The sequence below is a fragment of the Cygnus olor genome, chromosome 20 (genome assembly GCF_009769625.2).
Source record: "Cygnus olor isolate bCygOlo1 chromosome 20, bCygOlo1.pri.v2, whole genome shotgun sequence".
Taxonomy (NCBI): Eukaryota; Metazoa; Chordata; class Aves; order Anseriformes; family Anatidae; genus Cygnus; species Cygnus olor.
This window is the reverse complement of record NC_049188.1, coordinates 6,578,655-6,605,208: the sequence shown is the minus strand read 5'-3', so window position 1 is coordinate 6,605,208 and position 26,554 is coordinate 6,578,655. Positions and strand designations below refer to the sequence as shown.

The following is a 26,554-nucleotide window of genomic DNA, read 5'->3' as shown; positions in this document are numbered from 1 at the left end:
TTTGTTAAATGAGCACTTACATTTTCCTGCACTATTTTCTGTTTTTTCCCACCTTTTGCCAAGATTATTTGCTAACAACTCCCTGTTTTCCCTCTCCCCTCCTCTGGCCGTGCTCCCCACCAGCCCCAGCAGCCTGACACCTTGAGCAGCTATCACTCTTAGCATCACTGCAGCCAAACCCCGCCGTCCCTCCAGAGCCTCCCTTATCACGTCTCCGCTCAGTACCACCACCCAGCTCTGGGACACGTCGCCCTGCTCCCTCTGCAGCAGGACACGGTCCTTTTTGTCACGTCTCCATCAGCATCGTACCGAAAATCAAACCTTCGTGTGGCTGCAAGGAGCGCCTGTCCGGGAACGAGCCTGGAGGTCTGGAGACCTACAGGAGGTGCCGGTGGCTACCAGCTGTAGTGACCAGGTATGCTGGCAGGGGCAGACCTCTCTGTTGATGCACTGCTCTGCCTCAGCTCAAGGAGGAGCTCAGCACGGAGCTCGTCCCCACGTGTCCAGGAGAGACTCCAGCTTGCTGCCCTGGCTGGGCTCATGCCCTGGGGCTGGGTGCGGCAAAAAATGGGTGCTGGGCACACAACGGGAGGAGCAGCACAGCTCTTCTCCTGCCGAATAGGTGCTGCAGAGAAGAACCCACGGGCAGGAGAGCTGTGGCTCTCCATAGCCTCTCGGGGAGCAGCTCTGCCCCGGCTGATCCCAGGAAACATCCCTGTGGATGCTGTAAATAGGGCGCAGCGAGCGGCGCTGCTCTGCCGGATGCTCTCACGCCGGCGGTGCCGTGCCTTCCTTTCCCTTCCCTTCCCACCCCCGGGGAGCCGGCACCCACCTGACGAGGCCATGTTCGCAGACATATGGTCCCTTCTCTTCGTGTTTAGTTAAGTGTGGGAGGACTCGGCGCTGAAACTCGCGGAGCTTTTAAGCTATTGTGTGTGCTGATACGGCCCCGCAAGCAGACGTGGCGATCCTACAGGCATGGCCCCGTCCCGAACAAAGGCGCTCAGGGTGCTGTTCTGTAATAGCCAGGGGGGAGAGGCTTCTGGTGGTGGGAAGGAGTAGCCTGGAAAGGGCATAATGAAACGCAGCAGATGAAGACAAAGGCATTTTGAAGGCAGGAAGTGGTGAAAACAAGGGCACGAGGCGACGAGGCGGAGGGCAGATCTGCGGGCGAGAGCAGGGCTGTGGGAGCCCAGCAGCTTGAGGGGCTCAGCAGAAGTGACCAGGACGGTGGCAGGGACAATGCCCCGGGGTGGCAGAGAAGCCACCGGTGGTGGCAGGGTGTGGATGAAGAGCAGGGCACCCCGTGCTTGGACAGGAGCTGGTTGTTGTGGGTGACAAGGCGAGGGTTCAGGCTGCTGGGGGGAAAAATCCCCGAGATGCGACAGCCCCGGGAGGGCGAGCGGAGGAGACAGAGGTGACACACGGGGCCAGGGTGGCACAGGGCTGGTGACAGCCAAGCATTTCGTCAGCTTGAAGCTGGGGACGTGGTGCGGGAGAGCTCGGGAAGGGAGGAGGGAGGAGAGGCACGCCGCTGCCCCGCAGCTTGGTGTGAGCCACCGGGGCAGGTCGGGAGCCTGTTCCCAGCCGCGGAGCCCCAGCCACTTTCCGTGCTGCTGGCTCCTTCCTCGCTTGGCTTTTCCAGCATCTGATGTGACTCGCTGTTTGTTTGCTTGCGATGATTTCAGTTGTTTTCTATTTTAGCTTGTGACCCCGAGAGCCCGGGCTGGGGCAGGCAGGCACCGTTTGAAAGCCGCCACTTGGCGGCAACAACTGTTCGAGTCGCGGAGCAGCACCCATCTAACCCCTCTTTTCACACACTCGGAGCTTCCCAAACATTAACCTTTGGATTAAAATTTTCCATGCTTCGTCTCTCCCCAGATGTGATGTCTGAGCTTTGGTTTGGGTTCATGTTTTTCGTGTTTGCTGGGTTTGTGTTATGGGAGAATGAAAGAAATACTTTTCCCATTTAAAAAAAAAATATATAGCCTCCAATATTTTTTTTTATTATCATTATTTCGGGGATTCACCAAAAATGGTTGGAGTTTGAGGCGTGGAGCTGCAAATAGTTACCTCGGCTGCCATAAGCTCACGTGGCGGGCACGCGGGGAGGTGTCGCGGCTCCAGGTGCGCGGTGCCTCCCGCGCAATCCCGGCTCTGCGGCAGAGCCAGGAGAGCCCCGCTGTGAGCCAGGCTGAGTAACTCCAGATCTGAAGGAGGAGGGCGGCTGCTTTTTGGTTTTTAGCTAAAAAAAAAAAAAAGAAAAAAAAAAAAGTTGTTTTTCAGGCTCCACACGTGGGATCACGGAGCGCGGGGCTCGCTCGCTGCCGTCCCGCGCGGGGAGCCTCGTGGCACGCGTCCTGCTGCTCCCAGGGCTGCCCCCGCAGCAGGAGCTCTGCCTTGTTCCTCTGCTGCACCTCTCCTCCTCCGGAAGCCGACCGCTCCGGTCCCGCTGCCGACACCTCCTCGCGAGCTTTAGGGCTACCTCGGACACGCTGGAGCGCTCGGCGTTTCCCTGCGTTATTTGTTTCTGGCCAAGCAGCACCCCTCGTCTCCTCTCCAAGTCTGTGCGCTGCTCATCGGGTGGGGACCTGCTCTGTTCACACCAGTGCTTGTAATGTCTGGCCTGCAGCTCTGCCAAAGGCCAAAATTGGCTCTCCGTGCACGGCTGGATCGCGAGGACAGTGTTAGATGGAGGGTGGAGTGAGCGAATACCCCTCTCTTCCTACTGTGCTTTCAGGAAATGTCTCTAGCGCAGCTGTAAGTGTGAATGAAGTCAAAAGAATGGATCGGTGCCCCCGCTCCAGCCCACCCCACTCGTCGGGGCCCATCCAGAGTCCCCACCCTATTGTTCTGGTTCAGCTCCTCCGTTTCAGGGCAGGGGCCCTGCTCTGCGCTCAGCATCCCAGTCCCGGGAGGAGGAGCTCTGGAGAAAACAAAGACGCAGCGAACGGTTCCCCTCCCGCAGCCGCGATCCCAACCCCTCGCTCCCTTCCCTAGGTGTGTTTGCAGCCGGCTGGAAGCGAGCGCCTGGGAGCCTCGGCCATGAATCACGTGCCAAAAGAGCCGAGTGTTCGCTATAAGAAGCGGCGCTGGGCTCGCTGCTCGTCCTTAGAGTTAGCGCAGGATCCACGAGGGCCGGAGCTCGGCTCCGCGCGTGGAGTTACCTCCGGTGGGCTCTCTTGGAGCAGCCCCTCGGCAAAGAGGACGTGGGTGCTCGGTCACCCGGCTCCTCCTAACGTCACCGGGAATCCCCTAAGTGGCAGCATTTCGCCGTAAAGCAAAACACCGAGGCGTCTGTCCCTCCCTGAAGTGGCTGCTGGCAGCGGTGCGAGCTGCTCCACGCCCTGCCGGGGCCGCTGGGAGCGCGCTGCCAGTGTGGTTCTTGTGGCGGGTGGAAGTGCCAGCACTGCCAGCATCGCTGGGGCTGCGGTGTCGCAGCCGACCGAGCTGCGGTGGCATTGTGCTGGTGTCAGTGCGTCGCCTCCCGTCTCCCCACCCTCTCTTTTCAAGGGAATTCGGCTGCAGCCCGGACGAGCAGCCGACAGTCGGAGGAGCTCCTCCCTGCGGGCGGCAGCACGCCGGCCTGCCCCGGCCCTGCGAGCTGCCCCTTCCCGTGGCTTTCCCCTACTCGTTATTTCAAGAAAAAGTTGCTTTTCTTGCAGTTGGCAAAGCCGCTTCTTGTTCAGGGGGAGCCGGGGTGCCCCGAGCTCCCCAGCGGTGCCTGGGGACGGCGACACGAGCGGCGCAGCCTGGAGTGGGCAGCGTCCCGCCTGGCTCCTGGCTCGTGGAGAGGAGCTTTCCCATCCCCGTCCCGCTGCTCGGACTCAGGTAGCTGGTTCCTCCAACGTGCCCCAGGCACACGATTGCCCTGTGGCTCGCAGAGGAGGATGGCAGGACGTGTGTCACGGCTGGGGAGAGCCCCCCGAGCGCTGTGGCGGCTCGGGTCCCCTGGGGGATACAAGCAGCCTTGCAGGAGCAGCGCGTACCACGCTGCTAGGCGTTCAAAAGTTGCCCTAGAATTAGCGAGGCAAGCATCCAATTTGCGTCCTAGACGTGAAAAGTCTGAAGGAAATGAAACACACACAACCTGGTGGAGTAACGCGGGGCCTGAGTCCAGTCGGCGTGCGTACGTTAACGCGGATTTGGGGCTGTTTCACCCCCCAGCTCTGCCACATGCCTGGCTCTGAGCTCGGGCATCTTCAGCCCTCTGCGCCCTCATCCAGCACAAAAAAGGCAGCGCTGAGTTCCCCTGGTGCAGGGTGCTTGGGAGGGACCTCCGTGGTGCTTTTTTGGTCGTGTTTGGCTGAACAGCCTTTCCTCTATTCGGCACCGTCCAGCCGCGGAGACTTAACCACTCTGACCAGTTTCCCTAGAGCGGGATCCCAGTTCAGCAGGTCCGGATCGTGACCCTCTGAGAATTGCTCGCGTTTGAGGAAGTGAAAACCCCGGCGGAGAGGCAGCGAGCAGCAGCCAGGTGGGAGCTGGGCAGCTCGAGGGGGTTTTAGCGGTTCTCGTTAAAACAGCCTCCCGCAGACTCCGAAATCCCGAGTTTCCTAAAAGAAGAGGAGAAAATTCCAAAGGCTTTCATCCCGGTTCAAATATCAGCCGGGGCAAGGAGCAGTGGAAGTTGCAGTGGGATCTCAGATGACATTCTCTGAAAAGCAAAGGGAACGGAGTGCGAGCAGGAGACGGCTCAGCCCGTGCCCTCGGCCTCCACACCTCTCTGTGCCTGTGCCGAGCACCAGGGGCCAGGGAGGGCAAATTGTGGGGTCTGCCCAAGGAGCCCCTCCACTTCTGAAGCCTTTGGCACCTCCACGAGGTATTTAAATGACAGACAGACATATAGGGATCTGTAAATACTCCTTTGGTGCCAACTAAACCACAAAGAAGATAGAGCATTTGTGGTCCAAGGAAGTTTAAATATTTGTGGTCAAACTTAAAATTCGACATAAAACTCTCATCTGCAGTGGAAGGCGTCCAGGAACTGCATGGAGGACGTATAAGCTGTGTAAACTCACAGAAACGGCTTCCCGGCCAGCTCTGCCAGGACGAGGCAGAATATTCCAGCTCTCACCTCGCCTCTCCTTCACGCCGCCGAGGTCAGACGGCAGGTTCGTGCGGGGCTTTCGCACCGCCCTGGGGAGAAATCCTCCGTGCCCTGGGGGACACGGGCTAATGGGATGTTTTCCTCGCTGCCCATAGGCACATTGGAGGGGCGAGAGGTGGGAGGCACAGATGGGGAAGGTGGGCGACGGAAGGGTTTGTCTCTTCGCGTGTTTTTTTTTGTTCTCGTTGCACAACAGCCCCTGCTCCTGAGCTCTGTCGTAACCCTTCCACCGCCCCACTTCCCACCTCTTCTGCTACCCCCCAGCCACGGGGGTCCTGTCCCGTGGGACAGGAATCACTGAGTTGTGGGTCACATCACGGGGCAGTCATCTCCGTGGGGAAGTCCTTGCGAAAGAGCTCGTGGTACCGGCGAGAGCGCACCGCCTGCTCCGTCCCGCCTCGGTGCACGACGCCTCCGTCCGCGCAGAGAGGAGCGAGGGCGGCTGCGGGCTCTGGGGGGGCTGTGCTGCATCTCCCCGTGCCGGGACGGCCCAGCTGCTGGGCAGGGGACGTCAGGGCATCCTCCAGGCTCGGGAGGTGCCTTCTGAAGCGGGGAGGTTTCAGCAGCTCCCCTCGCTCAGCCGTGCACGACGCGTTTTTCCACGTACCCTGGAGAAGGGCTCTCGGAGAGCACCGTTGAGGTGTGCAGTCTCGATGTTGGTCTGAGTGTTCATCAGCCTCGTTTCCCAAATGCCAGGAGAGCTGGATTCAGGTTCTGGTGAGGGGCAGCTCTTCTGGTCCCAGCATGGCCCCACGGGCAGAGGTACCCAGGAAGCACCAGGGGCAGAGGCCAGGGGACAGACTGCAGCCTGCAGAGGAAGGGCAGCGCGTGGCTGCGCGGAGCGGAGCAGTCCCCTTTCCCTTACTAAGCAATCCTCCCTTCCTCCACCGAAGAGCCTGCTAACCACTTTCTTATCTTTCTTAACTCTGCAAAACAATCTCTGGCAAGGCAGGCATCCTCCGAAATGGCAGAGGAAATAAATTCCCCCAGTCCCTGAAAAGGAAAAGATCGGAGGCTCTTGCAGCAGGGAGAGCAGCCCCTGCCCTGAGAGCGCCGATGTTGGTGCCACGTTGGCTCCAGCGAGGATATGGGTCTTGCCTTCCTCCTTTCCTAGTCTGAGACCATGGTTTGGGGGCAGATTTGCAGGGGCTTGGCTTCCCCGGTTAGTGTTTTCTGTAGGATCTGCAAGGGAGGAGCAGAGTGGGCTCTCTCAGACTTGTCTTGGCATCGCTCTGCTTGAATTTTTCTCCTTTTCCCCTGGGAAGCCGGGGGATGTGCTGGGGGCTGGGGGTGCTGGCTGTAACAGGGAGTCCCTGGCTGTCACTTGCAGTTTCTCCTGGACTTGTCTGCCTCTTTCACAGGCCTGCTTGAAAGCTGGGGTTTTTCAGTCCCTTGCTCTCCCGCCCAGCAGCTGAAATGTGTGGTCCTGTGCTCAAGGAGGGCAAAAATGCCCCAGGTGATCCACAGCTGGGGGAAGTTGTTTTCCCAGCGCTGAGCAGTGGCCTGCAGGCGCAGCTTGGCTGCAGGTTGCAGGAGCGCTTTCTGCCATGGAAATCCCTGCAGCCTTCTACCAGAGGCAGCGTCCTGCGATGCAGGGAAGCTCGCAGCCCTCGCTGTGCTGCTGGAGCACAAGGAGATCCCAGCCCGGAGCCACGCTCGCCAACCGGACAAAACCCTGCATCGCTCCCGAGACCTCCTGTACCCACATCGTCTTCCCAGGGACGTTTCCCCCATGCTGAAGTCGTTCTCCTCTCTCAGTTTGCCACCACCCAGTGGGAACGGGCCGGCGGGGTAGCCCTCAGCGTGCCCACCACCCAGCTGCAGGCTGTCGGATGCAGCCTGGAGCCATCCCCCGTGCCGCGAGCGCCGCTGCTCCCTGGAGAGGAGCTGGAGAGAGGAGCGGACAAAACGATTCCTCAGCGCGTTAACAGGTGAATAAAACATCAGGGCGAGTCTTTCCAAACGTCAGGCAAAGCCAAAAGCTGGGTTTGGAAGCCATCAGAAACTTTCCTCTGTGGAGCTGGGAAGCTCCTCACACTTCAGAGCAGCAACCGGTGCCGGCGGCCGTCCCAGCCAGCGCTCCGGTCACCCCGGGCACGGGAGCACGGGGCTGGACGATGGCTTTCCAGCCAGAGCAGCTGCTTTGGTGCTGACTTTTCCGGCAGGAACTGCTGGTGGCGAGGTCTTGCAGTACCCTCAGGTGTGTTTTGGGGTGCACAGCTTTCCCCAACCTTGTGGCAAGGCGGGACCAAGGAGGGAAGATTGGAGAGGAGCTGGGAGAGGTGCTGTAGGGCAGTGCCAGGCTGTGCCACCGCACGAAGGGTTTGAGGGGCGCAGAGTGGGACCTGTGGCAGTGCGGGTGTCTTGGTTGGAGTTTTATCTTTCTTCTGGCCTAGATGAGTACAAATTCAATCTGTGTTCCTGCCCCACAACCACCAGGTGCCAGTCAGGGGGAGAGCTTGCCCCTTGGCAGATGGGCAGCTCTGGGGAGCGCTGCTGGCTTGGCACACCCCTGCAGGGCTCCCCTCCTCTGGTTGTCGAGAGCAGGCTCCAATCCCCAGATGCACCCACAGCTTCCGCATGTCTCTGGTGGGTCTTCTTTATCTCCTTCATCTCCTAGAGCTGCCAAGTACCAGCACGTGGCTGCAGTTTGAGGACATGGTAGCAATCTGTGCGGGCTACTCTGGCCATAACTGATCTCTGGCACCAAAAATTGGATGCCTCAGCCCAGGTCTATCCTCTCCCCAGCTTTGCGCCTTCGTATCATCCATGTTTCTTCTCTGCATCTCGGCCTGGCACACGCAAGGCTGGTCTTAGCCCAGCAAACCCTCATGTTGGGCACTTGGCTCCTTTTCCATGCTGCTTTCCAGGGCTGGAATGATGGAAGCGTTCACCAGGCTGAGAGCACAGCTGCTCCCTTGACTCCCCTGAGACCGCGCTCCAGTGGAGAGTGCAGTGGCTGGAGCTGTGCTCTGCAAGGCAGGGCTGCTGGGAGAGAGATGTGGCCAGGCTGTGGTCTGTGCTTTCTCTTTGAGGAGCCACTGCTTTGCAAAAAGTGCTTCTCCAGCAACGGTGATGGGAAGGAGCAGCCAGAAAGGTACCTCCGAGCTTCTCCATCCTCCCCGGGGCACCTTCCAAAGTGCCTCGAGACTGCTGTGCTGGGGCGGGATGGCAGCGCCGTGGTTGTGCTCCCAGGTCGTGCACCGAGGTGTGCACATGGGAGCTGCATCCTCCGAGCCTGCTTGCGGGGTTAGGCAACGTCAGAAGTGTCTCTGAGAGAAGCTGTGGCTGAAGTCAGCCCTCAGCTGCAGAAACCAGGGTTGTGAACCAGCTGTGAGCGCTTCTGCCCAGCCGTGGCAGATGCTTTGGTCCTACCCAGGTGGCCTGAATCTGGGGCTGGGCAGGGCGAGGGACTCCTCGGCCACGTCCTGGCAGTGGAACAAGCCCAGAGATGCAGGGCCGGGATAAGCCAGGGTTAAACCCAGCCCAGCTTTTGCATGGGACGGTGAGCTGTGAACCCAGGAGGGATGACAGCAAACCCAGCTCTTCCCTTTGAGCTCCTGCAGCTCGCTCTGCTGCCCTCTGCACCTCCGAGCTGCCTCCCGGGGGACGGGAGGAGGCTCAGGGGGGAGAAGGAGGCTCAGGGTGTTGGGAAGCATTTAGCCCCGGCCTCGGGGCGGTTCAGCAGGGGCACCGCAGGTGTTTCACCTGACTCGTGCAGGCACCGCGTGGTTTAGGTTGTTCGGGGCTCACCTGGTGTAAGCACAGAGCGGCTGCCTCACTCCCACCAAGCTGCGTTTAAGGCAATGTGGCAAAAAAGCAGCATTATCCCCACGCTGGGTCTTGCTTGAGCTTAGCTCTGACTCCCGGCCCTGTCCCATTCCCGGGATGGGATCTCTCTGTGCTGTGACTCAAGCTCCTCATGTCCCTTTCCCCTCCTGACTCCAGCTGTGGGGACGTGCTCGTGTCTCCCCCTCGCACACAGCAGTGCCGAGCCGGGGGTGGCAGCGCAGCCTCCGAGCAAAAACCCTTCTCCAGCGCCGCTTCCTCCGGTGTGTTTGAGTCCAAAGTTTCCCCGAGCAGAGCTGCTGGCGTGCCTCATGCCTCAGAGCATGCGGGACGGGGGCAGCCCTCCGTGGACCGAGTCAGTCCCTCCTGGAGGTGGCGGGTCCCCCGGCTGAGCGCGGCTCCCCGGGCCAGCTGGCTCGGCCGCCGCAGGCTCCTCGGAGCAGCCGAAGGAGCCTGCATTCCTGCCTCGCAGTTATTTGCTCTTTAGGACGCTGCGTAAAATTAACAAGTTGTAAAAGCTGATTGAAGGCGGCCATGGGTGTGACAGCGATTCGCCTGGCTGCAGGGAGGTGCTGAGCCGCGGGGCCGCCCGCTGCGGGCGCTGGGGGTGACAGGGCAGCCCCCGACGTGCCTCTGACCTGGAGTGAGAGCAGGGCTGGTATGTGGCAGTGTCACCCTGCCGGCCCCAGGTGCTTTTGTCCCCTGGGCACAGTGCTGGGACCGGGTCCCTTCCCTCCCCTCGAATCCCAGCAGGACACGCGCTGCGTCTCCTCCACGCCACCCCGTGCGTCAGCACCAGCTCTGGCTTCATCTTGCTGAACACCATCACGCAGCACTTGGGGCAGGCTTTCCCTTCAGCATGGTTTACCTATAGGGGAAAAAAATAGAGGAGATCGGCCCCCAAGCTGGGGGGAGGCCCCGTGCCCTCCTGGGGACACCGGTCCCGGCCTCGCCAAGGTCCGCAGGCAGCAGCGAGCGCGTCCCGATAGCGCTGGAACCGCAAAGCGGTGCTGAAAACACGGCAGCTGGTGCAGCTAATGTGCAGCCCAGTGGGTCTTCGCAGGCAGTTAGGGTGTGTTAATGTGTGTCCCGCTGTGTCCCAGGCAATGATCAGGATGTTAATGTACGACCTAGGACTTGGCAGTCGCAGCGCTAACGAGCCTCCTCCTCGGCGTGCCCTCGCAGCCACCAGCCCTCTGCGGGTGGCTGGCGCTGAGCTGGTGGTTAGCGGGTCTGATCTAGGGGCAGATTAGAAACCTCTCGTCTCTGGGCCCGGCCCGATGAGATCAAGGCTCGCAAGCGGGGCTGCTGCAGCCCGAGCCACCCCGCGAGGTCCCACGCATCCCCGCGAGGCACCGCGGCAGCCGGGGGCTCCGCGATTGCTGCCTGGGTCGCTCGCACCGCAGGGGAACTGAGCCCGGGTCACATACGAGGGCACCAGACCACTTCAGCAATTCTCAGTTTCAGTTTTCCTTTGCGAGCGGCTGCGTGCGTGTCAGCCCTATTTTAATACCCGGCGACGACTCGAAGCCAGGCTTTCGGTTCCTGCTGTCTCGCTGCACGCTCGTAGGGGGAAGGGCGCGTGGGGCGGCTCCGTTCCCCCGCCACGCCGGGGTGTCCGCGGCTGCATCACCCAACGCATCGGCACGATTTGATTTCATACTCGACCTCGCCTTTTGGGAGGACAGGCACGGCTCCCGGAGCCCCAGCAGCCCTGCTGCTCTCCTCTCCAGGCTGGTACCTCTGCAGCCATCCCCACGGCCCCGGGCACGCCGCCGCTGCTGCGGGCACTCGCGTTTCCACCCCGAAACGGGAAGTTTCTGACTTGTGGCTTGCTGCGTGTCACGCGAGGCTCCAATCTGCCACTCTTGAGACCCGGGTGCCAGTCACAGGTCATTTGTTTCCCAGCACCTCGAGGCCGGGCAGCCCCGCGCCGCGGGCAGCCTGGCTCCGGGAGCGCCTCTGGCACGGCCTCGGCAGGCAGGGCGCAGGCCCCGGGCTGCACGTGACGGGGATGTGCGGAGCTCGTTCCCTGTTTTTCATTCATGTGGGCTGGAAAAATGTGTTCATGAGACAAGTTACTGTGGCATTATGTCATGGGCCTTCGGTTGGGCTCTTTTCTCCGCAGCAGATGAGCTGAATTTAAGCGCCGGGGCTGCGCCGGCTTGGCAGGCAGTCGGGAGTTTCCCGGTCCTTTCTTTTGCAGGGGAGGAAGAAACGAACCCACCTGCCCTCGTCCCCGGACCCAGCCGTGGGTGACGGGGGCTTTTCTGCAATCCTCTTGATGACTCCCCCCCGTCCAGGAGGCTCTGACAGTCGAGATTTCAGCCTGTGCTGTGCAGAGATGGCTGCGGGGCAGCGGTGTCAGCACCTGGCCCTGCAGGCGTAGGTGCTACGGGAAAACCTCCTGGGCCCTAAACTAGACGCGATTGCTTTTATTTCAAGAGAAATCCCTCGGGGATGGTGTCAGGACGGGGTGCCCATCTCCTCCCCACCTAGCCAGCCTCTCCTGCACCCCCTTCCCTGCTGCTGCTGCTGTCGGGCACAGACTGCTCACGGCCCCGCTGCTGCCACGTGCAGGTCCCTGCGGCGGTGCCCGCGGTGCCAGAGGGCTGCCCCGCTTCCAGGGCTCGTGCAGCAGCCCGGGCACAAGGGAACTGCACGTACCGGGGCTGGAAAATCCCAGGGCTGAGCTGCCTCGGGTGAGTCAGGCCGGGTGCTGTGCGCGGACCCGGCAGCGTTAGCCCGTCGAGCTGCGGGTGAACCAGGCCGGGAGGTTTCCACCACTTCCCCCGGGTCGCTGCGGCCGGCAGTTCTCGCAGGGGGATGTTTCCCATGACAGCCATTCCCACTCCGCTCTCGTTCTCTTTCCTTCTGACTTTTCCCCTTCGCAGAATCGTTCCTAAAGGAGAGCCAGGAGGATGGGAACGTTCCTTCTGGGCCGCTTGCCGGGCTTGCTCCAGGCTGGACGTCCCAGGCATCAAAGGGCCCATCCAGAAGGGACGTCCAGCCCCATTCCCAGGGCTGCTGAGCCCGCATTACCTCGTCCTTTGCTCTTTGCCCCTCTCCATCCTACAGGGCACCCTTTTGAGGAGCAGAGTCAGCGGTTCCGGGTCCCTCGCTCTCTGAGATATGCCTGCATTGCAATCACCCTGCGTCTACACCTCTCGGCAGCAGCACCTGCCCCCCAAGGGGAGGAAGGGGCTTCTCCTTCCCCCCCAACAAATCAGCCAGGTTTGGGGGTGCTCGGGGCCCGAGGGGGGCACCCTCAAGCGGCGCCGGCTCCGGCTGCCCTCACGTAAGGGTGCCTCGCGCGGGCGGTAGCCGGGGTGGGAGGTTGCAGGTCAGAGCAGGGTCAGGTTTTTGACACGCACTGCAGCGACACGGCGGTTAAAATTAGCCCACAGAGAGGAAACTGGCAGCATTGTGGAAGAGCAGAAGTTTCCTCTCACGGCAGCCTGGTGCAGCGGGGCCGCGCCGTGTGCCGCTGCCAGCCCCCTGCTCGCTGCCACCCGGCCCCATCCATGTCCCCGTCCGTGTCCCCATCCATGTCCCCCGTCCATGCCCGGTGCTGCCAGCACCCAGTGTGTGCGTGGGGCAGAGCACCCTCGTGCCGTGTCCTGGCCCTCCCAGCCCAGGAGGCAGCGGGGACCTTTTGGGGTGAGGTCTCAGAGCTCTGCCGCGGGTGGGCAGAGCGGAACCGGAGCGGTTTGGGGGGCAGGAGGAACTCGGGCACGAACGTGGACTCGGTCTCCGGAGCGGGTAGTGCTTTTAGCTCCCCGTTTGCTGGCTTTCTCTGTGTCGTTGCTGCTTCTCCCCATCGCTAACACCGCTCCGAGGGAAGCGCCAGAGGGGAAAGCTGCAGGTGCGGAGCCCCGCGGCCATCGGGATCCCGCGGGGGGCGCAGGCAGAGGCCCTGCAGGACAGGGGCCACAGAGGCACCGGGCTCCTGCGCTCTGGAAACTCCATTTGAGAGCCTCATAAAGGGATAATTACCTGGGCTATTGAGTTTCCTTCTGGCCAGATCCATCCCAGCCTCCCTGACAAGGGCTCCCCAGTTGGTCCACGGGACCGGCCCCGTGGGACGGGGTCGGGCTGGAGCTGGGGATGGGGGTCTGGCCTAGGTGACGTGCCCCCACCCGCCTGCACTCGCACCTGCATCCCTCCCAGCCCCTTTGCTTTCGGGGGGGGGCGGGGATTCTGGCGACAGAGCTGACACCAAACAGCCCGGACCAGCCACATCGCTCAGCCCTCATGCTGCACCAGGACTTTCCCCGTCCCAATGGGGCCGGGCAGGGGCCGGTGCCCCCCCGGCAGCCGCACACACGGCTCCAGGTTGCATGCAGAGGGCAGGGCAGCATCCGACGGGCGCAGGGCGTGCTGACCTCGAGCTCACCGGCCTCGTTTTCCCTGGGGACGCTGAGCTGGAGGCCTGGGTAAATCCCTTCCATCCCCGTTTGAAAGCCAGAGGGGAACCCCGCACGTCCCCGCGGTGCCGCCTGCGTGCCGCTGGGCCCTACAGCCCCAAACGTCTCCCTCCCGCCCGCCTCCCCTTCGCACTGACTTTGTTTTCCTTTCCCTCTCCCCAACCCCCTCGCCCTCACCCCGTAGGTTATTGCAGCCGACTGCAAGAGGGTCACAGTTCTGAAGTATTTCCTGGAAGCCCTTTGTGGACAAGAAGAGCCTTTGCTGGCATTCAAGGGTGGAAAATATGTGTCAGTGGCACCCGTCCCAGACGCCATGGGAAAGGAAATGGGAAGCCAAGAGGGAAAACAACTGGAAGATCAGGTACCGTGCGGGAAGAGCGCGCCTCGGTGAAGGAAGAATCACCCCTGTGGGGCCCAGCCTCTGCCTGCCCTGCAGCTCCCGCTATTTATAGCTGCCGGGGCTGCGTGTGCGTTTTATGGGGGGAGCTGGGGGGGGGGGGGGGGGGGGAGCAAATAGTGCACGGCCCCGGTCTCCTGAGTGTGCTTTGCTCGTGCCCTTTCCTGCCAGCCCAACCCACGTGCCTCTATCTCGCACGGCGCTATGAGTTCCAGATGCTGCTTTTTAATTCGGGGGGGGGGGGACGACGGACGGACACAGGGGGAGGTTTAATACCGTGCAGCACGGGGACTGGGGGGGGGGGGGGTGGGCGAGGGGGTGTCAGGGTTCAGCCTCAGGATCGAGTTTATAGCCGTGGAGCTGGCTGTGGCAGAGGCCTGAGCTCCAGCCTCCAGCACACGTACAGGAAGAGCTGACATTGGCGCCCCGTCCCTCCCCTGCCTCTCACATCCTGATGTGATTAAGGAATTCGCCTCTTGTTTTTCTGCCCTTGCTTGTTCCTGTAGGCCTCGCTTCGCTCCAGGCTCCGTGTGTGTGTTTAAGGGCTCTGCCAGCCGCTCTGCAGGTTGACTCTTTGCTTTTCTGTTTCATCTCGCACTTTGAAAGGCCGGGGAAACAGCGGAGAGGGGGCAGAGCCACCCGGCTCCCCGCGCCCCCGCCCTCCGCACGGCGCCGGGGGGGGGAATCGCCCCTGCCGGCGCTGGGTGGTCACAGAAACACAGAGTTGTAGGGGTTGGAAGGGACCTCGAGAGATCATCGGGTCCAAGCCCCAGGTCATTGGGTCCAACCCCGAATCCCCATGGTCCGTGCCGTGCGTCCCCCCCGGGACTGGCAGCCAGGGGAGCCCCCAGCAGGAGTGTGCTCAGCACCCTCCTCATCTCCCTGCCTCCCTGTGGATGGCTCCGGCTGGGCACAGGATGGATTTTTTTTTTTATTTATTTTTTATTTTTTTGCCTAGGGGTCAAAGCAGCACCCTGGGTGGCAAGAGACATCTCTGCAAGGTGGGAGACCCAGACCCCTGTCCTCTTCTGGAGGTCGTGGGGAGGGTTTCAGGCTGACACCACTAACCGTGTGATACGTTGGGATCTTCACGTGTCACCCCATGTCACGACAGGGCGGTGCTGCTCTCTGGAACGCTCTCATTTTAGGCTCGGGCCCTCCGATTCCTGCTGTGTAACCACGGGGTGGAGGGGGGCTGCCTCTCGCCCGGCTGTGGGAAGCTCCGTGTGTGCTCCTTGCGTAACCCCGGAGCTTCCTCCTCGGGGCTGCGGTGCAAGGCAGCTCCCAGCTTGCCAACGTGGCCAGCCCTGAGCCTGGGCAAGCAGAGCCTGACCCCAAACACCACAGCGGATCTGTTCCCGAGGCCCCAGCACGGCTCCGTCCCTCTCGCAGCATCCCCCATCCTCTGTGGTCCAGGCTGTCCCGGAGAGGGAAGTGAGCCCGGGGGCTCTGCCTTCCTCCTTCCCATGGCTCAGAAGTCACAAGCAGAGAGGAGCGCTTGGTTCTGCGGCCAGGTGGCTGCGTGGCTCCGGGTGAAATGATTGAGAATGCAACCGGGCAGTGCTGGGATTGTTTAAATGAAGACTCTGCACTCCTGCCCCATCCCTGGGGCGCTGCAGGTCCTGCTGCCCTGTGCCGTGGCAGCCCGTGCTGGGCAGCAGTGCTCTCGGCATTTCGAGGGATCATTTGGGGCAGGATCCTTCCCCTGCAGACCCTCTGGGCTCAGAGCTGCCCTGGGAGCTCCTCCCAGCCCCATTGTTTTTGTGCAGGGCAGGGAAAATTGGTACTGCAGGGTTTGGGAAGGCTCACGGGAGCTGCACGGGGAAAAAAGGGGGCTTGGGGGCCCGAGGGGGCTGCCCGGCGAGCAGCAGAGATGGGCTCATGGGCAGCACGTGTGTGCTGGTGGGCCCTGCGTTGGGGAACAGGCAGGGAGGTGCAGGCAGGGACCTTTTTGGGGGAACAGCAAGGCTGGGAGGGAGCTGGGTCGTGGCTGATCCCCAGCACGGCCCATTCTGGGGTCCCCAGTTCAAGCAGCGCAGGCAAACTGGGAAGCTCTGGAGACCTCCTGGTGGGGACAGCAGCGTGCCCAGGGCAGGGCGAAGGCGCACCGAGGTCTCAAAGTGCCCACACAGGCAGGAGGCTGCAGACCCTGCGACCCCTCGGGTCGGCACAGCCGAGGCTCCTGGCCAGAGGCAGCCCGACAAAGGCAGACTGAGGAGTAGGATGCAAATGTTAACGGAGGAAGTAATTAACTGTGGCGACGACTGACCCCGAGACGCAGTGGGTTCTCCGTCACGCGGGGTTTTAAAACCAGGACTGTCTCTGAAACATCTGCTCCAGCTCCAGGGAGTTGCGGGGTGGGTGCAGGAATTTCTCTGGCCTGTTCTGAGATCACACCAGAGGATGGGCAGGGGCTCTTTGGTCTCCCGTGCTCTGAGTTTCCTGTCGAGATGATCGCCGTGCGTGCGTAGCCTGTGATGAGGCAGCAGCTTTTGGGCAGCGGCACGCAGCCCGCGGTGCAGGTAGGCACAAACAGCCTTCTCTGGAGGGACGTGCAGCCTCCACAGCCCAGCAGAGCAGAGAGGCAGGGAAATGCCACGCTCCCCGTTTTGCAGAACTGAAGCCTGTAAAGCATCAGTGACTCACCCAGGGCCGTGGGAAGAGTTTTCCAAGGCTCGGCACGGTTTGATTACAGCCCAGAGCTTTACCCAGGGCTGCCCCTGCCCTGCCTTGTGGCTGGCATCCCTGCCTCACTCCGCTGTGTCTCACCTTGTCACCCCCCTGCATGTGCACGATTTATTTATTTGGGTTGTTTCTTTGAAATGTTTGGCAACAGTCTCCCACCAGCAAGTGGGGATGAGCCACGCTGGGCAGGGATCTGTCTCCTGGGAGGGGGGGAAGCAGCAGTCCCTGCCACCAGCATCCCTGACAATGACATCTCGCCTGTTTTTGTCTTTCTGCGTTTCCTGGAAGAAGGAAGATGATGTGAGGATTGAGGCATTTGAGGATGACTCAGAGGCTGAAGGCAGCGGAGGAGAGCTGGACATCAAGGAGCTCAGAGCCAAGAAGCAGGCGCTGGCCAGGAAAGTAGCTGAGCAGCAGCGTCGGCAGGACAAGATTCAGGTAGGCTGGGATGTGCAGCTGCAGCCCCTGATCCGTCGGGCTGGCTGAGGAGCGGCTTTGCTGCTGCATGTGGGCCGATCCTGTCTCACTGTGCCGTTTCCCTGCCGTGCTCGGGGAAGAGTGCCTTCCTGGGATGTCTCACGGCACCGTGAGCTTCTGGGCTGTAGGCGCCTCGTGCGTGAAACCCAGCAGCAGGCAGCTCTGCCTTCGGAGGACAGGGCTGAACTGGCGTTGCTGAGCCACCCAGGGTAAGATCTGCCCTTCCACAGCCACGTGCTGGGGCCTCCAGGAGCCCTCGAGGAGCTGGACACCGCTCCTCCACCGAGCTGTTCGCGCTCCCTGGGGGAGAGCTGGTGGCTGTAACGCAGCACGTGCCAGGCAGCGAGCTGTCCCCGAGCTGGGACAGAGCTTTGGTGGCATCGGGGCTGTGCTGGAAGGCAGCTGCCCCGTGCAACGGGGCACAGGGAGAGGGTGGGACGTGGACGGCCGAGCCCACGTGGGAGCCAGCAGCAGGACAAACAGCCCGCGGACAGCTGCCGGGCCAGAGCGAAGCGTTGCCATCGTTATGGGGACAAACAGACGGGACACAGGTGATCCTGTCCCGGCCCTGACCTATTCCCAGCGTGTTTCCCAGTGGGAACCGGCGGATTAAACTGGTCGCACTGGTCGCAGCTGCCTGGTGGTGCTTGCTGTAGCTTTAAGAGCGAGCTCACATGCATGGCTCTTGGCTCCTCGCTCGCTCGCAGCCCCTCTTCCTCCAGCCTCGCCGCCCAGATGAGGATTTCTCAGCAGAGGAAAAAATTCTCCCTGGCTCCCCTCCCCCTCACCTCCGCCCTCTCTAATGCCCAGGGCCCTTCACTTCCATAATTCTTCATTTTCCAGCCTTGAACGTAAGCCAGACACATCTGTCTGGCCATATGCGTGAACTCTGCAGTGTGTGCCGAGGTGGTTGTAAAACAGGGCTGCTGAAGGCCCTACTGGGAGAGCGCGCACATGTGTACCCTCCGGCTGCTGGCGCCGGGCCCAGAACCACTGCGCTTCACTTTTCCAAACCCACCCCAACCTTTTTCTTTTTCTTTTTCTTTTTTTCTTTTTTTTTTTTTTTTGGTTCAAATTTTGAGAAATTCGCATCGAGGCGAAGGGTCTGAAATCGCGCCGGGAGGGAGGAGGGGCCGCAGGGCAGTCCCCGCGTTGTTGGCAGGTACCCGGCTCCCTTTTAATGCGAGGAGGAAGAAAGCCGAGTGCGAGATGGGAGAGATGGGCTGTAAATTAAAAGCTGCCCGGAGCCTCCCGGCCTCCCCCGGCTTGTTAAGCGGGAGGTGTAAGTCAATTCCCCGCTTCCCACCGCCGCGTCCAGGCACGGCCAAGAGGAACCGCACGTGTTCGGGGTGTTCGGGGAGGGCAGTGCCGCGCACATCCCAGCCCCGGCCACCGGCCCAGCTGCGGCGGGGCCCCCGGGATGGCTGCTGCCCCTTCTGCGGGGAGCGTGGGGGCTGCCTGGCGTGTCGGGGGCTTGCTGCCTGGCCTGCTCCTCCCTTCCTCCCGAGCCGGGCTGGGGCCGGCGCTCGCAGGCGGAGAGAGGTCAGAATGAGGGTGTGGGCAGCTTCGGGGGCTGCACAGCTGAGAGCTGAGGTGCACTTGGAGCCCGAGCGCGCGGGGCGGAGGAGAAGTCCTCGGGGCTTCGCTAAAGTCATCCCGGCTGGCTGGGAACAGCCCGGAGCTGAACATGTGTGTGCCGGCCCCGGTACCGACCCCGGAGCCAGCTCAGCACCTCACCCCCCCCCCCCCCCCGAATTTCACTGCCTTGACCTGCGGGTCCCCGGTCTTCCCAAGGGATATTGTGCGTCCTGGGACCTCCTGCCTTCTGGTTACATCCCGTTTCTCCAGTTCACCACTCCAGTTCACCGCTCCTCTCCCGAGTTCACACGTCGGCTGCTCTCCAAGCCCCCCGCCCGTGACCCCGGGGACGAGTGCAGCCCCACGTACTTGCTGGAGTTGAGCAGCTGCAGCTCCTGTTCTAGCAGGGCCGAGAGCCTCAGCTCTCCAGGCACGTCCCTGTGGCTGTGCCTGCGCCCTGATGGGCACGGGGGCCTGGAAAGCTCGGGCACCTCGGCTGCCTCTTGCAGTCTGTGACAGCACGGGCAGTGACCCAGGGTTCAGGTAAAGCCTTCATCCCTTGGCCACCGTTTTCTTTCTCTGTTCCAGCATTCCCATCCATGAGCTTCCCCTGCTCCCGTCCCGTGGCAGGGTTTGACGTGCCCAAGGGGAGCCTGGTGTCGTGGCCTCGCCCGAGCCCCGCAGAGCTGTGCTGCTCGCAGCTAAATCCCTGCCTTCTCCCGGCAGTTTTCGTGCTCTACCTTCCTTCCTCCGCCGTGCTCCCCACCTCTTGGTGCCCAGCTGTGCTGCTGGTGGAGCTCACCCGCTCCACGCCTGTCCCGGGATCCCTGCGCTGCACCAGCTGGCAGGACAGCCCCGCTCGTCCGTGCTGCAGCTCCCAACCACAACCATCGCTGCGGTCATGCTTACACCAGCCTCGAGGGCGTTTTGGGCTTCGTTGTGCTTCCTTCACTGCCCTGGCTTGGGTGTGCACAGGGCTGTTGCTCAGGCTGGGGGGGAAGCACAGGTCCAGGCAGAGGAAATAGTGAATGGGGGTTGCCCTGCTGGCACCAGCTGCAGGGAGAGCAGGAGGGCTCGGTTCCCCTGCACAAGCCAGGACCCCGAAACCATCACGCTGAGCAGGGCCAGGTAGGGCAGAGCGGGTTTAGGTCACAGTCTGCTGCATCCTGGTGGCGAGGGGCAGCCCTTTGCTGCCCGACCATGGCTTGCGGGGTGGCTGCTGCTCCCTGGCTCCGCCGCCTCCATCCTGCCCTTACCCTCACCCATGCTGGCACGGAGCCCCGTGTCACGGGCAGGTGACAGCAGCGAGCTGAAGGGCCAGCCACCTCCCTGAGTGCTACCCGAATATTTTCGGGGCAGGCAGGTGGAGCGGGGAGGTGGCAGGGCCGTGCCCCGTGCCCCCGGCCGCCCCCGCCGCTTGGCCCGGCCCTCGGTGCGCGCTGTTCGGAGCCCCCTGTCCTTTGTGCCGCCGCCGCGCGCTGGGAGCGGCCGAGTTTCCTGAGCGGTTGAAAACATCCCACCTGAAACATAACAGGCTCTTCCTCTGGATGCTGCTATTGTTTCGCTCAGCATTACAGAAGCAGCTCGGCCGGGCGGCCAATTATGACATGTCTTCCCAAAATAGCCGCGCTCCTGTCCCTTCTGAGCCCACGGAACGGCCGCCCCCTTAAGATGCAGCCGCTCCTTTGTGGCGGTAGTGTGAGTAACTGGCTAAATATAGCCGCATCCCATTCACGCTCTCGTCTGGGCGCAGGAACAATGCCGCGGGTGCACACGCGCTGACACGCACCTGCCTGGGAGCGGGTGCCTGCCGGCTGCGGAAGACGCACACCCACCCACGGCGGCTCCGCCACGGCGGCGGCCCCGGCTTGCTACCAGGCACGGGGCACGTTTACTCCTGAGGAAGACGCTGCGGACGAACCTTGGAAGGAGGAAACCCTCGAGCAGAGGCGAGGGAGGCATTGTTCTCAGCCCTGGAAAATGCGCCTCCCAACCCCGCGCGCCGCCGAGCATGCGGGGACGGAGCGGGCAGCGGCACCGGGGTGCCCCGCGGATGGAGGGTGGCTCTCGGAGGGTCAGGGCAGAAGGGGTGGTAGCAGGATGGTGACAGCCCATCCGTCCCGGCAGGGCGGCGTCACCCCCAGTGACCCGTCCCGGAGGTGGCAGGGCACGCAGCTCTGCGGGGCTCCGGCTCCTGGCTTTTCTCTGCCGGGCTGCAGGAACCCACCGCTGCGCTCCTGGCGGACATCTGTCTGCTGTGCCATCGGCAGAAAATGCAGCCTGGTGGCTCGACCCTCGTAAAGACCTGTCCCCTTCCCAAAGTGGGATCCCTCCGGCCAGGCAGCGACTTCCGGGGAATCCCCCAGGTGATCCCAGCTGATGGATGAGCTGGGAATTTGGGACTGTGCGCGCAGGAGTGTCTGATCTCAGTGCTGCCACCAGCTGGGGCAGCTGGGGGAGCTGCCTCCGGCTCCTGCCGAGCTCCTGGGAGAAGCCCCCGACCAGGGAGCCGTGGCCGGGATCGGGGCTGCGGGTGGGTGCGGATTTGGGGGCTGCAGTGGCCAGGAGAAGGAAAACTGGCTAGCCCCGAGAAGAGCAGCGAGCTGCTGGCCCCGGGGGTCCCCTGCCGGGTGCCAGCCCCGCAGGGTCCCTCTGCCACGGAGCCAGGGAGTGCGTTCAGCCCCGATAAAGCTAAAATCTGCCTGTCCTAAAGTGCTTGCACTGGGGTGAGGCTGCACCAGCTCAACCCCCGAGGGTCTCCCAGACCCCACCACCCACCGAGCCACTCGGGCCGCCCTCCCCTTCTACCACAGGGGACAACGAGGCACGACGGGACCGGTGTCGTCGATTGGCACCGTCGGCTCGCGGCGCAGAGCCCGGCCTGGATGCGGGCATCCCCACCCCATCCTCGCGCCCCCTCATCCTCGCCGTGGGGCAGCGGCCGTGCCCGCGGGCCAGCGGAAGGGTTAACGCGGCGCTCGCTCCCCGTCCTGCACATGGGCTCCCTTTCATCTCTGGCTCGAGGCCAGCCGGAGCCTGTATGAATCACAGGCCACTCCTCTCCTCCCCCCCCCCCCCCCAAGCCCCTTGGCCAGAGGCTTCTGCAGCCTTTTACTCACACAAACAAAAATAAATCTCGCTGCCGGCCTCTGAACCCTGCAAAGGCGAGTTTCCCTCTGGCTCCCCGAGCGGCCCGGAGCTGTGCGAGGGGACTTGGCACGCTCCCCGCCGACCTCGCTCTTTCACTCCCGGCGCATCCTGTGTCCTTCTCTCACCGGGCGGCCCGGGGAGCGGAATGGGACGTGACGGCCGGCACAGGCATCGCTCGCAGCTGCCAGGAATCGGCTGGGTACGGCCTGCGAGAGCCGCCGGGGCAGATGCCACCCACGAGGGACCCGGCGCCGCTGTCACCTGCGTGGCCCCAGCCGGCCGGGTAGGTGAGCTTCCCGCTCCGTGCATGCGGGGCCGCGCTCCCCCGGCCACCTGCATGGGGCTGGGGTCGGCGTCGGGGCGCACGCAGGGTCCCCCCCCTTGCTTTTTTGGCTCGTCGTTGCCCATGGCAGGCCGGCTGCTGGGACACGTGGCTTTGCTGAGCCTTCCTGGTTGAACTCAGTGGTTGACGAGGGACGTGCTGCTGTGGGTTGGCCAGCAGGGCCCCTCTCCGTCCCCATGGAGTAGGGCTTGGTGCTGCCCAGGGCCAAACATCTCATCTCTGCGCTCCCAAATGTTGGGCAGGAACCCACCTGACGCCCTCCTTGCTGCAAGGATGCAGGGGCAGCCCCGTGCCGTGGCTGCTGTCACATTGTCCCCTCTCCATACGTCCTCCCTTGGCACCCAGGAGTGCAAACACCTCCCTGCCTCGCCGTTTCCCCAGCCCAAGGTTGGCAAAGGCAGAGCACGTGGATCCAGCTGCCCCCCGGTGCCCCCTGCTCGCTTTTCGCCTTTCTGGCCGATGGGAGCAGCGGCCAGGAGGGTGTGAGGCACGTGGGGAAGGTTCTGGTTGCTGCCTCGACTTGTGGGAGGTGGCAGCATCAAGACATCTTGATTTAAAGCCAGATGACAGCACTTGGAAATGGATTAAATCCCACTTATTTCCATGGCCGCTGCTGGCCCCTGCAGCTCCTCGTTCCAGGGTGCCCCTGGGGCTTTGGCATGGCTGCGGGAGGGTTCGGACCCCAAACCCCATAACGCTGGGCACAGCGGGGTCAGCACAAGGGGCTGGGTACGGCTGGGCTTCCCCTCCTAGCCCCGGGGGCGCTCCATGTGGTTGCAAGCCCGGTCTCGCAAGGGTTTGCCTGGTGGTTCTGTTCCCCAGCAGTGCTGCTGTGCTCCATGGGTGAGCGGTTCCTATTAGAGGCAACAAACATCAGCGAGTCCAGGGAAGCTATTTTTAAGCGGAGGAAGCACTAGAATAGCATCCTGAGTTTTTTAAGCCCATGACTTACTAAAGAGCCCAAGTGCTTCGATAGCGTCAGGAGGAATACGTGAGCTTTTCGGTCCCGTCCTGGCAAATGGCCTCATCCAAAGGTCCGGGTCCAGCCCCGGAGGGTTGCTGGTAAGACCCACCAGACCCTCCCCACGTGTGTGAGCACCTCTGGTCTCTGGAGTGCGTGTGGGGCTCCGTCAAGGACAGCTCTGCGGGTTTTCAGGGCTGGACCCCACCTGGTTTCCCAGCTGGATGTTGTCAGAAAAGGCACAGCACGTGCGGGACCTGGTGGGACAGGGCGAGATGCTCCCCGCAGACCTTTCCTGCTCAGGGTCCTTGTGTTAGGATGCTGCTGGCACGACTTGTGCGTCCCAAATTAGTTTGTTGTCGCTGGCGATCTTGTCACCTTGAGCTGTTTCCATCTGGAGTACAAACACCCCCTTCCTCCAGCCTCCCTTACTGTCGAGGTAGGGCTTTTGGCATCGTTGCAGATAACCCTGGCCGCTGCCAGTCCTACAAATGGGACAATTTCTCATCCAGCCAGCCTGCCCCGGAGCCTGGACAGGGCTGTTTTCTTAGGAGGGTGCTCTGGGGGTGGCTTTCACCATCCCACTCGTGTGCAGGAGTGCTTGAGGTGTGCGGGAGGCATGAACACAGCCTCCTGCACACAACACCCTTGCTGCGGGAGGCACGTGTGCCAGCCAGGCGTGTCTTCTGCTCTCGGTGGCCATGGCTCACGGGGCTGACGTCCTTCTTACTCATCATCTGTCCCTCTCCTCCAGGCTGTGCTGAAAGACCAGAGTCAAATGAGGCAGATGGAGCTGGAGATCAGACCCGTCTTCCTGGTGCCGGACACCAACGGCTTCATCGACCACCTCGGCAGCTTGATGACGCTGCTGGACTGCAGGAAATTCATCCTGGTGGTGCCCCTGATCGGTGAGCACGGCCAGCACGAGGCGGGTGGGCTTCCCTCTCCCCCGGGACGGGCTGTCCCCCTGTGCCAGCTCCCTCTGTGCTGCCCCACGTGCCCGCAGAGCCTGTGTGGTCCGCAGCCGGGCGGCTCGTGCCGCGCTCGGCCGAGCGCTCGCCGTCGGTGCAGGGCCTGGGCATGAGCCCTTTGCTTTTGCCTGCTTTTATATTTGCTTGCTGGAGCTGTGTCTCATCCCAGCAGCAGCCGGCGTTCCTTCGCCCCGTGCCACGCCGCTCCCTGCCTGCCAGCTTGCTGCCCACAGCCCTCCCCAGGCTCCGCTCCCCGTGGTGCATTGAGGGGTGCCAGGGGCTGGGAGAGGCATGTGGGTGTTAAACGGGATTTGGAAGGAGTTTTGGAAGGAGCAAGGAGGAGGAATTGTTAAACAATCAAAGCAGATAGCTTATCCCAGCTGAGCTGGGGCTTAGGCAGCCCGAGCAAATGGCCGGCCTGTGTCCCAGCGTCTCAGAGCTGCTCAAGCCCAGCCCTTCTTTTTATCCTTATAAAGCTCGCAGTAAAACAGCAAGCTGGTTCCCGTTATTGGTAAACACTCACCCTGGCAGATAACGGCTGTGCTGCTGGGTGGTCTCCCAGGGTGGCGGGAGGATTTGGTGAGATGCCTTTGCTCTGATTGTTTGATCGCTCTCTGGGCTCGAGGTAGCGTTCCTCCGGCCAGTGCCGCGCCGCGGCCGGCTGCGCCCCGGTGCCAGCCTGGCCTTTAGGGGAGCTCAGGGACAGAAGGAGAGCTCGGGGACGGGAGAGGTTGGAGCAGAAGGAGAGGCTGGGGCAGGAGCGGGGCTGAGCCTCGCACAGCCCACACGCAGCCCCCAGCCCAGCCCCAGCCCCAGGGGGCCGGGTGTCAGCGCTGCCCCGTGGGCACCTCCAGCAGGCAGGCAGCCCTGCTGATCCCCTGCCCTCCGAGCCTTTATGGGGCCTCCTCCTCGCCTCCTAGCCCTGCCTGCCCTACAGCCGGCACCGAACGGCCGCCCTTCCCGCGGGGTCTGGCTCAGGAAGGACTCCTGGGGCTGGGGACAGGACCCCTGGGCGGGGGGCAGCGGGGCTGTCAAGGGGCTCCGTGGCTTGGCACGGCGGTGCCAGGGTGTTTTGTGGGGAAGGAAGGCAGCCACCCCGGCGGAGCCCGTGCAGCCCCCGGGGCTGCGGAGCGTGCTAACACCTGGGAATGCTGGCACCTTCCCCGGAGCCCTGGCCCTGCCTCCCCGGTGCTCCCGCCTGCTTCACGTGAGGCTTGTTCAGCCGAACCCCGGGCGGCGAGCAGGGGCTGCAGGAGGGCTGAAAGCCCCCGTTGCCCTCCCTGCCCGAGGTGCTGCCGCCCTGGACCTGCAAAGTGAGGACTGGGCCGGCCCAGCCTGGCTTGGGTAAGCCGGGGACCCGCGGCCACTGGGGGCAGAGGCCATAGTGCCACGTCCCACCGCTGGCCTCCAGACCCGAACCGTGCCCTTGCCCTCGGCACCGTCTCTTCCTGGGGATGCAGCAAGGGGTTAAGCGTGCAGCTTTGCGTTCGGTTTGTTTCTCTTGCTCTTTAACCTGCTCCGTGCTCCTTGAGGCTGACCCCGCCATGGAGAAGCCAGGCCTGGTGCAGAAGCACAAACAAGCCTCCCCTTTGAAGCCTGTTTAGCTTGGAAGCAGGAAGGCAGATTTCGGGAGGGAATACCAGCTTTTCCTGTTTGATGTTCCGTTCTTGCACAGCTCCCCCCACCCCTAACCCAGCAGTGCATTGTGTGGAAATGGCAGCACCAGGTCGCTGCAAGCAGTAGCAAGAGGAGCCGGCCGAGAGCGAGGAGCGGAGCAGCTCCATGCAGCTTTAATTTGAATACCCAGACAGTGAGTGCCAGTCTCACCATGGAACAGAGCGATCACGCAGGCTCCCCGGGCAGTGATTCACAGCACTGGGGAGAGGCCTCAGACCCCGAGCTCTCTCCCCGAACCCCCAAGGAATGCATAGTTCCCACTTGAACTCAGGACTTGGCTCCAAGCTCGGAAACAATCTTCAGAAATGAAGCCATGGCTAAAACACACACACTGTGCACACAGAGGCTCCCTCGCACACACGTGCACACCAGCTCTCTCGCGCCCGGCCTCGCGCACACGCAGCCCCGTGCACGAACGCGTGCGAGGATGCTTGTGCGCGCATCGGGACACGCCGCTGTGTGCACGGCCTCGCGCCCCGCCGCAGCCTGCTCGCACACGTGCGCTCGCCGGGCGATGGGGCAGCCCTTCCAGCAACCCCAGCTCTGGAGGGTGCCTTCCTCCCAGAGCTCTGCCGGTGTCCCCCGGGGCTCTGCTGGGCTCGGGGGGCCGGGGAGGCTGGTGTTCCCGCTGCTTGGCAGCGGGACAGGAGGCTCCAGGACTCGGCAGGCTCCGGTTAAGCCGAACGGGGTTGGGAAGCTGCCCGATCCCAGGCTCGTCTTCGGCAGCATGTGTCGGGACAGATGTGCGAGCCCTGTATCAGACCCAGATGGGGGAGGCGTTGAAGGGAGCGGCTCCCCTGCGGGCGGCCCGGGACGGCAGCTTCAGGTGTGAAAATAGGGCCAGGACTCATCAGGGAAGCAGGGACTGAGTGGGAGCCGCCTGCTCCCACGTGTGACCCCGCTCACGCGTGCTGCAGGGGGGCAGCAGCTTTCTGAGCCTGAAAGGGGAGCCAGGAGGAGGCATGGAGCCAGGCGGCGTGCCGCGGGGC

The 26,554-nt window shown here is 62.8% G+C and overlaps 1 protein-coding gene across 4 annotated transcripts in view; it reads left to right on the top strand.

Annotated features, from left to right (window-relative positions):
- Nucleotides 1–26,554, top strand: part of SMG6 (SMG6 nonsense mediated mRNA decay factor) — a 109,218-nt gene that overhangs the window by 77,668 nt on the left and 4,996 nt on the right. For 2 of the 4 annotated variants that reach the window (XM_040533012.1, XM_040533014.1), the window contains exons 14-16: nucleotides 13,511–13,687; nucleotides 16,697–16,846; nucleotides 23,672–23,825. In XM_040533012.1, coding sequence (XP_040388946.1) covers nucleotides 13,511–13,687; nucleotides 16,697–16,846; nucleotides 23,672–23,825 — 481 coding nt within the window. Of the gene's footprint in view, nucleotides 1–1,704; nucleotides 9,768–13,510; nucleotides 13,688–16,696; nucleotides 16,847–23,671; nucleotides 23,826–26,554 lie in introns of those variants that run through there. The other 2 variants (XM_040533013.1, XM_040533016.1) reach the window with 2 other exon arrangements.